This window comes from Lithobates pipiens, unplaced genomic scaffold (genome assembly GCF_037356315.1).
Source record: "Lithobates pipiens isolate NorthernLeopardFrog02 unplaced genomic scaffold, aLitPip1_a1.2 Scaffold_13, whole genome shotgun sequence".
Classification (NCBI taxonomy): Eukaryota; Metazoa; Chordata; class Amphibia; order Anura; family Ranidae; genus Lithobates; species Lithobates pipiens.
Genome location: NW_027507718.1, coordinates 103,668,176 through 103,685,466, shown reverse-complemented (window position 1 = coordinate 103,685,466; position 17,291 = coordinate 103,668,176). Strand labels below are relative to the sequence as shown.

The following is a 17,291-nucleotide window of genomic DNA, read 5'->3' as shown; positions in this document are numbered from 1 at the left end:
CTTGCGCCCTGCTGCATCTGAGCAACAATGGGTTGGGTAAACCTGATTTTAGCAGGAATGTCTTCACCGTTGTCTGAGCTAGCTGTCAGGGTGTCGCTGCTTTCTACAGGTTTATATTCTGAGCCTGATTCTGACAGGGAGGCCTCCCCTTCTCTCTCATCTATCATGCTCAAAATCCTGTATGCCAAGTAGACTTCCAAGGATTAGGAGAAGACTTAATAATTATGGGACTTTACTTGTGCCGAAGAATAAGAGTGTTACACACCAATCTATAATACAGAATCTTTCTTACAAAATATGAATTATATTAATATTTGTTAAACAAGGCAGAGCTCCGTTCTGACAGCGGGGGTGTGATGATTTTAGGGAAAGAAAATCCATCACATCCCTCAATAAAAGAACCTCACAAAGTACACAATTACACTGGCTAGGCACACATTTAACCCTTTGATCACCCAAGATGTTTAACCCCTTCCTAGCCAGTGTCATTAGTACAGTGACAGTGTATAGATTTTAGCACTGATCACTCTATTAGTGTCACTGGTTCCCACAAAATGTCAAAAGTGTCAGTAATGTCTCGTACGCACGTTTCCGATTATCGGATGATAAAAATCCCTTTTGGGTTGATCGTTCGATAATCTAATTGTTAGTACACAGCTTTCGACAGCCGATCACGACAGTCCGCCCAACAAAATCCGAAGGGGCAAACACAAAAACTTGACAAAAAAAAAAAATGACAGCCCATTGTACTACAATTGTTTAATCAGTACAGTACGCGTCCGCTAAAAATCGATAGACAAACACCACGCATGATCAGAAACACGAAAATAAACCAGAAAGACACAGGGGTCACACGTATTTGACATCAATTCAGATACATAGCTATGCACAACGGAAGGTTTTTCTAGAATCATACGACAAAAATCTTACTTTTCGTAGAGCACATTTTGATTATTCGTTATTAGTTTTATGCAACAAAATGCGAACGATACGTCATATGATAATTGGAACGTGTGTACTAGGCATTAATGTGCGATTGTCTGTGGCAACATCACAGTCCCTCTATAAGTCACTGGTTGCCACCATTACTAGTATAAAAAAATAAATACAAATGTACTTATTTATTTTTCAAAATTGACAGTCTTTTACCGTTTATACCACAAAAAAGAAAAAAAAACGCAGCGTTGACCAAATACCCCCAAAATAAAGCTCTATTTGTGGGGAAAAAAATGGCATACATTTTATTTGGGTACAGCGTTGCATGACAGGGCAATTGTCAGTTAAAGTAACGCAGTGTCATATCGCAAAAAATGTTCTGGTCGTGAAGGGAAGGGGTAAATCTTCCAGGAGGTCAAGTGGTTAAAAAAGCTAAATAAAGGCCACATTTTCACATAAACGTTGGTATTGAAAAAAATTAAAATAAAATGTTTTACCTTCAACTGCTGTACACGTTATTAAGCACACGGTGGCGCTGTGTGATATACCTCGGATAAGAAAATGCATCTTGCTGGTAACTCGTGTGCCATTGGTTGTTTGTTGGTCTCCTCCCCCAGCTTTCAAGGAAGTGCCGAGCACTAAGCGTGTGTAAGAAATACACATGGCTGCTAAAGCAGTGTGGGAGTATAAGGGGGACCCGGAGCAGTCAGCTTTACTCGGTAAGACAACAATATATAAAGCAGTATTAGTGGAGGCAGGCAATGCTGCTTACTTACACATTACCTGGCGCTGCACCACTTTATACTGGTTATAATGTGACATGAAAGCAGCATGGAACCTCCACAGGACCTGTTTACATGTGTGCATTATACCTACATGGTGTAATAACTTCTTTATTGTTCTGGGGTCTGCATTTTTATCAGCTTGTCATAACCTAACGTGCTACCCATGGACACAGATTCTAAGTATAACCTGTTTGGTATTTAACCACTTGCCTACAGGGCACTAACACCCCCTTCCTGCCCAGGCCATTTTTCAGCGCTCTCACACTTTGAATGACGATTGCGCGGCCGTTTTCTTCACGCAAGTAGAGGTTTCTTTTGGTGTTATTTAATCACTGCTGTTTTTTTTGTTTACAAAAAAAAGACCGAACATTTTGAAAAAAAAATGTTGTTTACTTTTTTTCTGCCAGTAATTTTTTAACTTCACTGTTGTGTGCTGATTAGGTGGCACTGATAGGCTGAACTGGTGTCACTGATGAGAAGGCACTAATATGCCTCACCGATAAGTGGCACGGATGGGCACTGATGGGTGACACTGATGGCCATTGATCGGCAGCACTGATTGCCAACGCTGGCATTGCTAATGGGCACTGATTGGTGGCACTGGTGGGCATTGATTGCTGGCATTGGTAGGTAATGGTGCACACTGGTGACACTATATTGCAATCAGAGCACTGATGATCCCTACACTACATATCCCCCTGTGAGGAGATGATGCTGACTGGCTCTTCTCGCCACACTCTGTGTGAGGAGAGGCAATTACCAGCATCTCTGTGTTTACATGTGACCGGCTGTAATTGGACACAGCTGATCACATGGTTGAAGAGCCCCTGATGCGGCTCTTTACAGAGATATTATTATTATTCAGGATTTATATAGCGCCAACAGTTTGCGCAGCGCTTTACAATATGAGGTATGACCCATATTAGATATGGGTCGCGCTGTGTCCTAGCAACACAGTGTGGGAGCGGGCGTTCTGGGATGCCGTCATATGACGTCCCAGAACGAGAGCTGCGCCACCCACTGTCATTTGACGGTGGGCAGGTGACAGCTAGTTAAAAATAAAAAAAATAAATTGCTTTTTAATATCACTTCAAGAATACATTACTTTACAGTTTATGTAGCTAGCTAGGTCAAGGATGGCTATTTTACTACTTGTTAAAACGGTAGTAAACCACTGGGGGGAACCTGCAAGACAGTGGCATAATGTGTTAGTACGCATTGCATGCTAGCACATTATGAAATACCTTAGAAAGAAGCCCCCCCCCCCCCTGCTGTGGGGCTGACAAATGTTCCCCTGGTGTTTCTCCTGGGTTTGCACGCTCCAGCGCTGTGAGTGTCTGGAATTGCAATGATGTTTAGGAGATATTCTTTTTACCTACAGGTAAGCCTTAGCCTTATTATAGGCTTACCTGTAGGTAAAAATAAAGTGGGGTGTACAACCACTTGAAGACTATGTACATCTATTATCCATAAACTGGGCACATGTTCACTTTAACCCTTTTGCTGTCACCATCGTAAAGCTGCCCAATTACTTCCACACACTTTTGTACTTTTCTTTCTCCACCCAGTCTGTACTCCATTGTCTTCAGTGGAAGGCAGGTGAGATGTTGGTGCCAAAAGACCCCTGATGTCTCATTAAAGAGAACCTGACACACCGTTACAACCAAATAGTATGACATAGGGGACTTTGGGTCCCCCATGTGATTTAAAAAAGAAAAATGTTACACAAAGTACTTGAGCTCCCCACCCCACATATGTGCCCATATGAGCTTAAAGCAGTAGTAAACCGCCAAACCCCCCCGCAAGACAATAGCATAATATACTAGTATGCATCGCATACTGGCACATTATGAAATACTCGTCTTAGAACAAAGCTCCAGCAACTTGCCCGGTCACCGTCGAGGGGGCTGACATGTTTCCTCTGTGTTTCTTCCGAGTTTGCGGGCTCTGGTGCTGAGAGTGGCGGGAACCGCCTGGATATTTGCACACGGGAGTCCTCCTTTCCGGCACGAGCCACCGCAGTTGGCATTTGCAGTCCCAAGTCACAGGACAAATCACACAAGTGTGAAAGGGACCTAAACTGAGCAGGTTTAGGACAGGGGTTGACAAATTTGCTTGGAATCTAGGAGCCAGCTAAAAAAGTTAGGAGCCAGGTCCGTGACGGCGATCCGGAGCTGTCCCTGGCCTGACATGGAGACGAGTGAGGGGAAGATAGCCCCAAGCCCCTCACCTGTCTCCAAGTCATTGCCCATAGCTCTTAGAGGGACATTTTATTTTTTTAATTTTTTTTCAAATGACAAATTTTTTTTAAATTGCATTTTAGTGTAAATATGAGATGTGAGGTCTCTCTGGCCCCAGATCTCATATATAAGAGGACCTGTTATGCTTTTTTCTATTACAAGGGATTTTTACATTCCTTGTAATAGGAATAAAAGTGACACAATTTTTTTTTATTTTTTTTAAAAGAACAGTGAAAAAAATAAGTTAAAATAAAAAAAAAAAATATATTTTAAACGCGCCCTGTCCCGCCAAGCTTGCGAGCAGAAGCGAACACATATATGAAAGCGGTGTTCAAACCACACATGTGAGGTATCGCTGTGATCGGTAGAGTGAGAGCAATAATTCTAGCCCCAGACCTCCTCTGTAACTTAAAAAGTGCAACCTGTAGAATTTTTTTAAACGTCGCCTATGGAGATTTTAAAGGGTAAAAGTTTGTCGCCATTCCATGAGCGGGCGCAATTTTGAAGCATGACATGTTGGGTATCGATTTACTCGACGTAACATTATCTTTCACAATATAAAAAAAAAATTGGGCTAACTTTACTGTTGTCTTATTTTTTTTTTTATTAAATACATTTCCCCCAAAAAAGTGCGCCTGTAAGTCCGCTGTGCAAATACGGTGTGACAGACAGTATTGCAACGACCACCATTTTATTCTCTAGGGTGTTAGAATAATATATATATATATATATATATATATATATATATATATATATATATATATATATATATATATTATAATGTTTAGGGGTTCTGAGTAAAGGGAAGGAAGATAGGCTGGCAGGCAGGGGAATTAGCATTGCATCCATTAGCATTGCTGGTTGTAATTCCAACGGCCACCACAAGAGGGCGCCAGATTCCAGAAGGAACCATAGGATCGTAGAAGGCCTCAAAGCCGGGGGCTCAATTACCGACCGCCGGTGGCGTGGCCCGACGCGATCACGCTGGGGGGGGTCCGCGGAGACGGCATACCCCCAGCTGTGCTGCGCCAGGTTGCTAATTCTGGTCGCAAATGCGACCTGGCGCCCGGGTTTTGTCGAGCCCTGGTTTAGGAGATATTAATTTTTACCTACAGGTAAGCCTTATTGTAGGTAAGAATGACCAAGCGGGCAATACAATCACTTTAAAGTGATTTATAAAGTTGTTTTTTTTTTTTTTTTGTTAAAGCAGAGTTGCAGCCCTGGTGAAAACAAATTAAGAGTCGGCAGCTACAAATACTGTAGCTGCTGACTTTTAATATAAGGACAATTGCCTGTCCAGGGAGCCTGCGACTTCGGCACCCCAAGCTGACTTGTCTGTTGGCTCTGGGTGCAGGCGTCAGTGTTTTGCCAAAATAGACAATTCATTGAGTTCTCCAATCATCATGTCGCTTCCGATTTACTGTAAACCAAAAGTAATTGGAGATTTAGATGAATTACTGTTTTGACACAACAAAGAGTTGGCTGTTTTGATAGAACAGCAGCTAAGTAGGAAAAAGTTGTCACCGCCTCAGATGCGGCCATGTTTTTGGTTAGTATCGGGCGGACTAAGAATGTCCGCTCCTAATACCATGTACTGGAGTGTATAAGGTTGCCGGTATTGTGTCAAAACAGCAATTCATCTAAATCTCCAATTACTGATGCTTTTCAGTAACCGGAAATGACGTGATTGGAGATCTTGAGGAATTGGCTATTTTGACAGAACACCGGCATCCTTACTAAGGGGAACAGGAAGTTAAGCTTTGCAGCTTCACAACCTGTTTCTTACTACACATGCGTGAGTTGTGCTGTGCTTTCTGAATGGTCCCACTGTCTTCTAGGACCTGTGTGTCTCCTTGTAGGCAGCGGGGGGCTGGAAGTTTCCTGGCCCCTCCCTCCCTCCTGTTGAGTGCCCACACAGTAAACAGCTTGCTATGGGGGCAGCCGAGATGCAGCTTCCTGTGTCCGTTCAGACATGGAGCCATGGCCCGGGCCCGCCCCCTCTCTCTCCCTCCCTCCCTCCATTGGCTCAGGTGAATTAGGCAAGTATTAGGGGGGCTATTGACACAATCCTCCTAAAAACTGATAATATATTGTGTCTGTTGAAAATTCAGTGCTTGATAAACTTGCATTAATATTGCTAGGCATAACAAATTGGAACCGCCACCATGTTGTTCTTTAGGATCTCCAGTTTTAGTAAATATATATTATTTTGCGGGGGGGTTAGTAGTTTTCAAGTCTAAAATTATTATTTTTTCTCAAATTGCCTTTCAAGACAACCCTGGAGAGAGCGCAGTTCCGTCCCTTTTTTCAGGAAACACTTGCTGACCTTTAAATCCCTCCTCTTCCACCATGGCTTCAGTTATTGTGTTTCCTCCGCCATAGTGGAAGCACTTGTGGAAACCATAGGCCTGCCTCTCTCCAGGGTGGAGTAGGAAGGCCTTACCTCTGAGAGGTTCTGTGTAGCAGCGGTACGACCATCCCAGCTCCCTCTCGGTACGATTGGAGGGCATTCCGGAGCCCCCAGCCTTTTCCAGCTCAGGGGAGCAGTGGCCAACAGGAGGTTGAGGCTTCCGGACACCTGGAGCCCTGGGTTTGTTTTTCTCAAATCGCCTTTCAGGACAACCCCGGAGAGTGTAGCTCCACCTTGCAATCAGGAAACACATGCCCACTTTAAAAACACCTCCTCTTCCTCCATGGCTTCAGTTATTGTGTTTCCTCCTTGGAGGAAGCATGTGCCTGAACCAGGGAGAGCTACACTCTCTGCAGGGGAGTAAGGCTTACCTTTTGTTGCAGGTTGTTTCTCTTTGACCCCCAGCAGCATCTCCACGGGGAGAGGACTCCTGGAGCTCCTGGTCCCGCCATCTCACGGGAGTAAGGACCCTCGGAGTGCCGGCGTCGGGTGCCCGGTGTCCGCTTGTTAGCGCAGGGAGGGCTCTGTTGCTGGCGGAGGCCGCTGCAGGTCAGCGGCATGGCTCCGTTTTCGGCGCCGGGTCCCGGGCGGCGACGGCGTCGTTCACGGTGACGCGCGGGCGCTCTGAGGGGGCGTGGCGCCGTGGTTCAGCGCCTGGAACGCAGGGGTCATGGGGCGGGTCAGGTGACCGTGTGCTTCCGCTTCCGGCCGGCCTTGATGACGCGGCGGCCGGGAAAATTTAAAATGAGAGCTGTTTGTAAAATAGCTGCCTCACTCAAACGATGGAAGAGTGCAAGCCAGCTATGGCGGAGACAGGCGCCCCCAGCACCGGTCCAGCCCAGGTACGTAAGGTGCACTGGCACCCTCTGCTTTACTGTGGGTATGTCTTTGTTTGTTCCCCCCTCTTGGGGGCCTGTCGCTGCAGGTCAGAGGTGGACTTCGCTCTGACCTTTTGCAGCCTAGTTCTGGGGTCTCACTAGTAGGTCTGTTTGGTGGTGGGTCTCTGCACTGGCTTGGTGTTAAGCAACTGGTTGTTGAGAGCTTTTAGTGAATTAAACCTGTATGTCGTTTCAGGAAAAATCACTAGGAAAAGCTAGACCAGGTCAGAGAAAATGTCCTTCTTGCAAAACCCCCCTCAGAGATTCATGGCAGAAGGCAATGTGCAGAAATTGTATCAGAGAATTGATGGAAGAGGAAACATCTCAACAATATAAGGATTTGTTTTCTTCGGTTAAAGAGCTGACAAACTCTTTGAGTTCAGTCAAGTCCATCCTGATACAAAACCCTCCCGCACAGACCGAGCCTCAGAACTTACCGCCCAGCCCCAGGGCGTCGTCATCCAGACAGGTGGAAACTGAAGAGTCTGGAGACGAAGGGGGTAGTACTCTCATCTCCTTCAGGGATTCTGAGGAGGAGGAAGAGGAAGAAGATAGCAGGGGCTCCAAATTCAAGCTATCACTAGAGGAAGTAGATGATATTTTAAAAGCAATCTACACTACTCTAGAAATTCAGGAAGAAAAAGTACAACTGTCAGTTCATGACAAAATGTACCAGGGGTTGGACGAAACAAAACGGCGAGTTTTTCCTGTCCACAGGGTCCTCTCAGACTCAGTGAGAAAGGAGTGGAAGGACCCAGAAAAAGCCCCTTTCTTCTCTAAAGCTCTCAAAAGAAGGTTTCCCTTCGAAGATAAGGACTCAGAGGTTTGGAACAAGAAACCCAGAGTCGATGCAGCTTTCTCGCAGGTATCCAGACGAACGGATCTAGCCTTTGAAGATATGGGGATCCTTAAAGACCCAATGGACAAAAAAGCTGACTCCATCCTTAAAAAAGCTTGGGATGCTGCGTCAGTCAGTCTAAAACCAGCAATGGCAGCTACGGTGGTGGCCAGGAATCTGGAATGTTGGGTAGAGAAGCTGAAGAGCCATATTGAGGCGGGGACACCCCGCAAGGATCTCTTAGAGTCCTTTCCACTGATCCTGAATGCAGTCAAATACATGGCGGATGCATCAGCAGAATCAGTTAAACTGGCCGCTAGGTCTTCGGCTCTTGTAAATTCAGCCAGGAGAGCAGTTTGGCTGAAAACATGGTATGGGGACACTGCCTCTAAGGTCAAGCTGTGTGGTCTTCCCTTCTCGGGTGACTTGCTCTTTGGTCCTGATTTAGAGTCTGTGCTGGATAGAACAGCCGATAAAAAGAAGGCTTTTCCAGTTAAGAAAAAGCAGATTGCTAAAAAGAATTTTCGTGCTTTTCAGCAGTCCCATAAAAAAGACCAGGAGCACAAGAGCAGATGGGGTTCACAGAAGGGCAAAGGCAGGGGTGGAGTCCTCTTTAGATCTCCCCCAGAGCAGTCCCCTAAGAACAAGTGACAATATCTCCCCAGTGGGGGGGAGACTGTCAGCTTTTCGCGAACAATGGGACAGGCTGTCTCCAAATCTGTTCGTGAAGAGCGTTGTCAATCAGGGGTACAGGTTGGAGTTTTCAGAACTACCCCCGAGCAGGTTTTATGTGACAACATTGCCAAGGGATCAGGAGAAGGCCTCTGCAATGAAGCTGTTGTTACAGGAGCTGATACAGCAAGAGGTTCTGATTCAAGTCCCAGTAAACCAGCAGGGCGGGGGTTTTTATTCACATATTTTTCTGGTGAAAAAACCCTCAGGGAAGTACCGTCTAATCCTGAATCTGAAATTCCTGAACAGGTTCATTCGGTACAAACATTTCAGGATGGATACAATTTTCTCCATCACAAAGCTGTTGACCCCAGAATGCTTCATGGCATCCCTGGACCTAAGGGATGCCTACCTTCATATACCAATTCATCAGGCATCGCAGCAGTTCCTGCGCCTGGCATTGAAGGTAGGGAGTTCGGTATGGCACCTCCAATTCAGGGCTCTGCCGTTCGGACTCTCGTCCTCTCCCAGGGTCTTTACGAAGATTATGGCAGAGGCTTTGGAACCCCTGAAATTGAAGGGGATTCCAGTCGTTCCTTATCTGGACGACCTTTTGTTTTTTGCAGACTCCAGGGAGCAGGCCCTAGTCAATCTCCAGAGGGCCCAGTCTCACCTCGAGGGCCTGGGATGGCTTCTAAACCTAGAGAAGTCAATCCTGACCCCCTCACAGGAAATGAAATTTCTGGGGTATACATTAAATTCGATTCTCCAGAAAGTTTTCCTGCCGTTGGAAAAACAGGAAAAGTTACAGCTAGCTGTACAGCGGATACAGAGCAACCAGACAGTCTCAGTCAGGATGGCTATGGCAGTTCTGGGCCTGCTTACGGCAGCAATCCCGGCTGTTCAGTGGGCCAGGTTCCATTCCAGACCCCTTCAGAGGGAGGTTCTGTCAAGCTGGTCCCATCAGGATCCTTTGGAAAAACAGCTAAAAATTTCGTCAAAGACGAAAAGGGCTCTTTGGTGGTGGAGAGACCAGGCAAACCTCTCAAGGGGCCTGGTGTGGACCTTTCCTGTGGACAAGCGCCTTACTACAGACGCAAGTGCCTGGGGCTGGGGAGCCCATCTGGATGGTCAGACATCTCAGGGGGTCTGGTCCAAACAGGAAGCTCAAAGATCATCCAACTGGAGGGAGTTGAAGGCGATCTTTCTGGGTTTAGTGGCATTTCAGCAGAGTTTGAGAGGTCACCATGTTCAGGTGTTGTCAGACAACACAACAGCGGTTACCTACATTATGAAGCAAGGGGGAACCAGAAGCAGGAGCTTGATGGAGCTGGCCAATCTGTTGTTAGCCTGGGCAGAACAGAACACAGCCTCACTATCGGCAGTGCATCTGAAGGGCTCTCAGAATTTGTTTGCGGACCTCCTAAGCAGGCGCAAATTGCTAGAGGCAGAATGGAGTCTGAATCAGGAAGTGTTCCTGATGATCTCCGAGGCCTGGGGGGTTCCTCAGGTAGACCTTTTTGCCAGCCAGCAGAACTCAAAGGTGGACAGATTCTTTTCTCTTCACCGAGGAGATGCAGCAATAGGGTTGGATGCATTCGCTCACCCCTGGCATTACCAGCTGTGCTATGCCTTTCCCCCCTTTCCTCTAATTCCACTAGTACTGAGGAAATTCAGGGAAGAAAGGACAGACTTAATACTAGTCACTCCTTTTTGGCCAAAAAGACCCTGGTTCGTGGGTCTTCGAAACCTAGCCTCGAAGCCCCCATGGAGGTTACCACTCAGAAAAGATCTGTTATCCCAGGGGACAGTAAGTCATCCAGAAGTGGAACTCCTGCAGCTAACCGCCTGGTTTCTGAGGAGGACCTGTTAAAGGCTAAAGGTCTCTCAGATAAAGTAGTAAAGACCCTGCTGTCCAGTAGGAAGGCAGTTACACAGGCAATTTACATGAAGGTCTGGAAAAAGTTCAACTCCTGGTGCAGTTCTAGAGAACTCAAGGTCAAGAGCACGGTGTCCGTCTTGGAGTTTCTCCATGAAGGAATGGAGAAGGGTCTCGCAGCCAGTACCCTGAAGACTCAGGTGGCTGCCTTATCAGTTTTCTTTGAAAAGACTTTATCTAAAGAAACTTTAATTTCTAGATTTTTTAGGGCTCTTGCTCGAAATAGACCAGTAGCCCTTAAAGACTTTCCCAGTTGGGATTTGTCTACAGTTTTACAGGGTCTCTCGGGAGCACCGTTTGAACCCTTACAGGAAGCTTCTTTGCAGAAGGTGGTTTTAAAAACAATCTTTTTGGTGGCCATCACCTCGGCCAGGAGAGTCAGCGAGCTCCAAGCTCTAGCTATTACAGAACCCTTCCTTAGAATTTATCAGGACAGGGTGGTACTGAGGACGGATCCAGCATTCCTACCGAAAGTATCCTCAACTTTCCATCGATCACAGGAAATAGTGTTACCTACATTCTCTGCAAGCCCAGCAAATGCAGGAGAGGAAGTTTTTCACACATTGGATGTGAGAAGATGTCTTTTACAGTTTCTGAAAGTTACTAAAGAATTTAGAAAATCAAACGCCCTCTTTGTGATATTTTCTGGATCACGCAAGGGGGAGAAAGCTTCTAAAAGTACGCTGGGTAGGTGGCTTAAGTTGGCTATAACAGAAGCCTATAAAGCAAAAGGAGAAATACCTCCCTCAGGTATTGCTGCCCACTCTACTAGATCCACGGCAGTTTCCTGGGCTGAAAGGGCCGGTGCCACGCCTGAACAAATCTGCAAGGCTGCCACTTGGTCCAGTTATTCGACATTTCTCCGGCATTACCAGTTAGATCTACTGTCTGCAGCAGATCAGGCCTTCGGCAGGAAGGTACTGCAGGCAGTAGTCCCGCCCTAGGGTAAGTTTCTCGGTTATCCTCTCCGGGGTTGTCCTGAAAGGCGATTTGAGAAAGACTCAGTTAGACTTACCGGTGACGGTATTTCTAAGAGCCTTTCAGGACAACCGTTACTTCCCTCCCTAGGTTATGCTTAGTAAATGTATTAAGTTCTACCATGGTGTTGTGCTTTCTGTGCTTTGTTTTCCAGCGTCGGAAGGCCACAATAACTGAAGCCATGGAGGAAGAGGAGGTGTTTTTAAAGTGGGCATGTGTTTCCTGATTGCAAGGTGGAGCTACACTCTCCGGGGTTGTCCTGAAAGGCTCTTAGAAATACCGTCACCGGTAAGTCTAACTGAGTCTTTCGCATGCTGGCACTAAGCAGGCTTCCGGGTTTTCTCCCTGGCGGGCGGATGATGCAGTTGGCCAGTGACGTGGTTTCCTGTTCGGGCGGGGCGACGAGTGGTTCTGGTCCCCTGAACGCAGGGGGTGGGTCCATAGACCGGTGTTTCCGCTTCCGGCCAGCGTAGTGACGCCAGACCCGGGAAGCTTGAAATTCGGCTGTTGGTTTTCAGCTCCCGCTGCACTCTCTGCATGATGAAGGAAAGATCGTCAGCGACGGTGAAGGCAGGCACCGATCAGGCCCAGGTAAGAAGGGCACAGCGGTGCTCTTTATTCTTCTCCTTATGGGCTGTATGTTCTTTTTCTATGTTTCCTCCATAAAGGGGGCCTGCCACTACAGTCTCTGAGGTAACTTCTCTCGGACCTGTAGTATATTGCTGGTTGCGGTTTTCTGGTTAACACTGAGGGTCTGGTTTCTTCTGTCTGGTGGTGGTTGTGTGTGAGCACGATTGATAGCATTAGTTTGTCTTTTGCAGTAGCAGTAGGACATTGTCCATCTTAGTTTTAAAAAACTGTGTCGGGGAAAGCGAAACTTTCAAATGCGCCAGGCCAGAAGAAATGCCCCTCATGCAAGAATCCACTGCGAGAATCTTGGCAAAAAGCCTTGTGTAGATCATGTATTAAAGATCTGATTGAGGAGGAATCCTCCCAGAAGTACAGGGATCTTTTTTCCTCAGTTCGGGAGCTTGCAAGCTCCCTGAGCTCTGTTAAGACACTGCTGGTCCAGAGCCCAGCAGGTCAAGGCAGCAGCCAGCAACCACCACTAAGTCCCAGGGCATCTACCTCCAAACATGCGGAGGGTGTGGACTCGGAGGACGAGGCGGCAAGCACTCTTCCTTCCCTCAGGGATTCAGAGGAAGAGGAAGACAGCCATAGTTCCAGGTATAGGCTGTCCTTAGATATTGCAAAATATGGGTCCCTAAAGATTGGTGACCCAAAGAAAAGTGAGGCTCACTGAGGAACAGAACACCAAAATCTCCACAATAAAAATTTAATTTATTAAGTGGTCCCCTCTTCGAGGGGATTATCAATAATTCAAGAGTGCCTTGGGCACTGTATCTATATACGATGCACTAGTATAACAAAGCCTCATTGACATACCTGCTCTACACTATATATGTGAGATACAGATGTATTTCTTTCGTTGTACTATGCCGCTACAAATGAAAAGATATTCTTGAGGAATTTATATTCAAGTGGACGTCACTAGCAGAGAGTTAAGTATGTTTTGATTGATTGCTGCACAGACGGAGAGTACTCCTTTAGGTTGTTAATTTTTGGCGGCTGTGGGAGGTGAATCGAGTATATAAAGGAGTGCCAGCGTATGCCCATTATGTCCCAGATGAAGCTACACACTGTTTACTGTGAAACACGTTGACGTCATTTCCGCCTAGACTCCATGCTGCAGTGCAGCGGCAAAGATCCCCGATTGGGCTGCGAGCCTGACAGCAAATATACAGGAAACACACAGGAAGCTGCTTGGGATCAAGTTTGTGGTCGACAACGGAACTAGTGCGCGCTGATTTACAGTAGGTGCCGCCGATATTGTTTCCAGCGCGACAGTATCGCGCTGGTTCCCGGCGACAGGCTCCTCTAACCAGCGCAATACCATTGCCCTGGCTGCATAAGGAAAATTTTATTTTTCTATAGCAGCCAGAGCGAGGCGATAATGTCGTCTCACTCATGAAGCCTGCATGCCTTCTCGGGGGCATACCAGGCCCTTAGGTCCGGTAGGGATTTTAAGGGGAATCCCCTTCGCCGAAAAAAACGGCGTGGGGTCCCCCCAAAATCCAAACCAGACCCCTATCCGAGCACGCAGCCCGGCCGGCCAGGAAAGGGGGTGGGGACGAGCGAGCGGCCCCCACCTCCTGAGTCGTACCAGGCCACGTGCCCTCAACATGGGGGGTGCCTTGGGGAAGGAGGGGCCGCGTGGCCCCCCTACCCCAAAGCATCTTGTCCCCATGTTGATGAGGACAAGGGCCTCTTTCCGACAACCCTGGCTGTTGGCTGTCGGTCTGCGGGCGGGGGGCTTATCGGTATCTGGGAGCCCCCTTTTTAATAAGGGGGCCCCCACCCTATGTGAATGAGTATGGGGTACAATGTACCCCTACCCATTCACCTGTGAACAAAAGTAAAAAAAAAAAACACACAAGGTTTAAAATAGTTTATTGCACTGCTCCGGGGGGTCTTCCGTCTTCGGGGGTCTTCTCGTCGGACTCCTCCGCTATCTTCTGCTAGCTCTTTTACTAGCGGAGGAGCCTGGCATTCTTCTTCGCCGCCCTCTTCTTCCGACTTCGGGGGTCTTGTCCCCCTCTTCGGTTCTTCTTCCAGCTCTTTTACTAGCGGTGGCCCGGTCTTCTGTTGCCTTCTCCTTCTCCTCCTTCTCCTTCTCCTACTCCTTCTCCTGACAACCCTGGCCCTTGTCCTCATCAACATGGGGACAAGGTGCTTTGGGGTGGGGGGGCCGCGTGGCCCCCCTTCCCCAAGGCAACCCCCATGTTGAGGGCATGCGGCCTGGTATGGCTCAGGGGGGGGGGGCGCTCGCTCGTCCCCACCCCCTTTCCTGGCCGCCCGGGCTACGTGTTCGGCTAGGGGTCTGGTATGGATTTTGGGGGGACCCTACGCCGTTTTTTTCGGCTATTGGGATTCCCCTTAAAATCCCTACCGGACCTAAGGGCCTGGTATGCCTCCCAAGGGGGAACCCACGCCGTTTTTTTTTTTTTTTTTTTTTTTTTTTTTTAACATTTGACGTGGAGTTCTCCCTTAGCAAACACAGTGCCTGGTATTGGCGGGAATCCAATTCGGATCCCCGCACCAGTGTCAACCCGGCCAGCGATGCTTGTCGCTTATCGGGAAAGGAAAATAAACATTTTTCCTTTCCCGATGCGAGCCAGCTCGGCGCAGGCTCCCGCAGCGGAGCTCGTAGGGTGTCAATCTCGCCGCTAGAAGCGGCGAGATTGACACAATATCAGCGGCACCTACTGTACAACCTATCAAGATATCTCCGCGTTACTATATACAATACGAATGATATCCACTGGCAAAGCGGAGTAATATGAGTTCAATTTCAGCTCTGCAAGTACATTGCACTTCAGCTTGATATTAAATAGCACTGTCCGGGCACTTTTATATCCCTCAGCACGAGAGACTGTATTTACAGGAAGTTGAGTAACAACTCTATCACTGCTAAAAAGTGCTTGATGCTGAAAATGGAAAGTTAAGAATATGAAAAACCCCTGTATTGATGTTCAGTATTATTAATCTGTATACTCTCTGTGCCTCCACCGGATCATCTAATCACTGCCTGTGCTGTAATGACAGATTTACTATACTACATAAAGGAACTGCCCTTCTATGAATAGTGAACATTAATGACTCAGTGATTTAGAAATCTAGTTTGTTGGATTTTAGTGGGTAGGATATTTTGAGATCTTTTCTATGGCTTTGCTATCTATTGCTGTCTTCCTGGCTATTCTTATCCTTTATTTGGCTCGAGCCACCTGGGGGGGAGGATTTGATACTGGTCCTATATTGCTAATTAGCATACAGTGGATGCTTATTGATAGCACAAACATTGGACAGGATTCAAATCCCACTGGCGTCCGGACATACATGTTTTTTGTTTTATGTTCGATGTAAGCGCTGTTTTTTTGTGTATATGTTTCCTTTCCGTCTGTGCCTGCTGGGATCATACATTGTTTTTTGATCAATAACAGCGGACACATCAGGGTTATTCCAATGGTGGGCTTTTTGAATTAACCTCCAAGCATGTTCTAGTGATTTATAGGTGTATTTTGTAAATAATAAACTAAGTTTTCTAAAACCTTTAATAAATAAAATTTTTATTGTGGCGATTTTGGTGTTTTGTTCCTCAGTGAGCCTCACTTTTCTTTGGGTCACCAATCTTTAGGGACCCATATTTTGTTATGCATTGTGACAGAGGTTAGAGGACAGCCCCATGCAACATCTATTACACGCATTATTAGTAGATCCCTTTTTTTTTTTTTTTCCTGTATAAGCTGTCCTTAGGAGGTGGACAACCTTCTAAAAGCGATTTTACACAACTTTGGATATTGAAGAGAAAGTCCAGTTGTCGATTCATAAGATATACCAGGGTCTGGACGACACCAAGTCTAGGCTGTTTCCAGTCCATAGGGTACTGTCAGATACAGTCGAGGGAGTGGAAGGATCCGGCAAGAGGCCCTTTCCTTTCCAAGACCATTAAAAGATGTTTTCCCTTTGATGACAAAGCGTCAGAAGTTTGGAACAAAAGGCCACGGGTCGATGCCGCTTTTTCACAGGTGTCACACCGTACAGATTTAGCCTTTGAGGACATGGGAGTACTCAAGGATGCAATGGACAAAAGGGTGGAATCCCTCTTGAAAAAAAAATCATGGGATTCCGTGTCGGCTAGCCTCAAACCAGCTATGGCGTCCACAGTGGTGGCAAGAAATCTCGAGTGCTGGGTGGAAAAACTAAAGTCACGTTGAGGCAGGAACATCACAGAAGGTTCTTCTGGAATCCTCTCCATTGATCCTGAAGGCTGTAAAATACATGGCCGACGCATCAGCCGAATCTATTAAGATGGCAGCCATGCCTTCAGCACTGGAAAATTTTCGTGCTGTTCATCAGTCCCGAAAGGGTAGAAAGGACCGCAAAAGCCATTGGGGGCCCCCCAAAAGGATAAAGGTAGAGGAGGAGTTCTCTTCAGATTCCCCTCCATCCAGCCACCAAAAAACAAGTGACAGTCCAGTGCCAGTAGGAGGGAGGTTGTGTCTGCTTTCCTCCCGCAGTGGAGCGAAACATCTTCGAGCAAGTTTGTGAGGAATATTATTGCTCAGGTTTACAGTCTAGAGTTCCTGGAGCCCCCTCCAAACAGGTTTCACGTTACGGCTCTTCCAAAGGACCGAGACAAAAGCCTCCACAATGACGAACCTGTTACAGGATCTGATCCAGTAGGAGGTAGTTGTCCAGGTCCTGAAACATCAGGAAGGGCAATGCTTTTACTCCCAAATCTTCCTAGTGAAAAAAACCCTGAGGAAAGTATTGGTTGATTCTAAATCTAAAAGTCTTGAACAGGTCAATCCACTACAAACATTTTCGCATGGATACAATCCATTCAATAACAAAGCTGTTAGCCTCAAATTGCTTCATGGCATCCCTAGACCTAGACCTGAGGGATCTACATGTTCCGATTGCCTAGGCCTCCCAACGTTTCCTCTGATTGGCAATCAGCCTGGGGACATCGATCTGGTACCTTCAGTTCAGAT

General features: G+C 46.9%; 1 protein-coding gene across 2 annotated transcripts in view; it reads left to right on the top strand.

Moving 5' to 3' along the window:
* Positions 1–1,536: 1,536 nt before the first annotated feature.
* The window catches only part of POLR1E (RNA polymerase I subunit E), a 72,752-nt gene continuing 56,997 nt past the window's right edge, over positions 1,537–17,291 (top strand). For both annotated transcript variants that reach the window (XM_077475358.1, XM_077475359.1), the window contains exon 1: positions 1,537–1,655. In XM_077475358.1, coding sequence (XP_077331484.1) covers positions 1,598–1,655 — 58 coding nt within the window. In that variant the 5' untranslated portion in view covers positions 1,537–1,597. The remainder of the gene's footprint in view (positions 1,656–17,291) is intronic.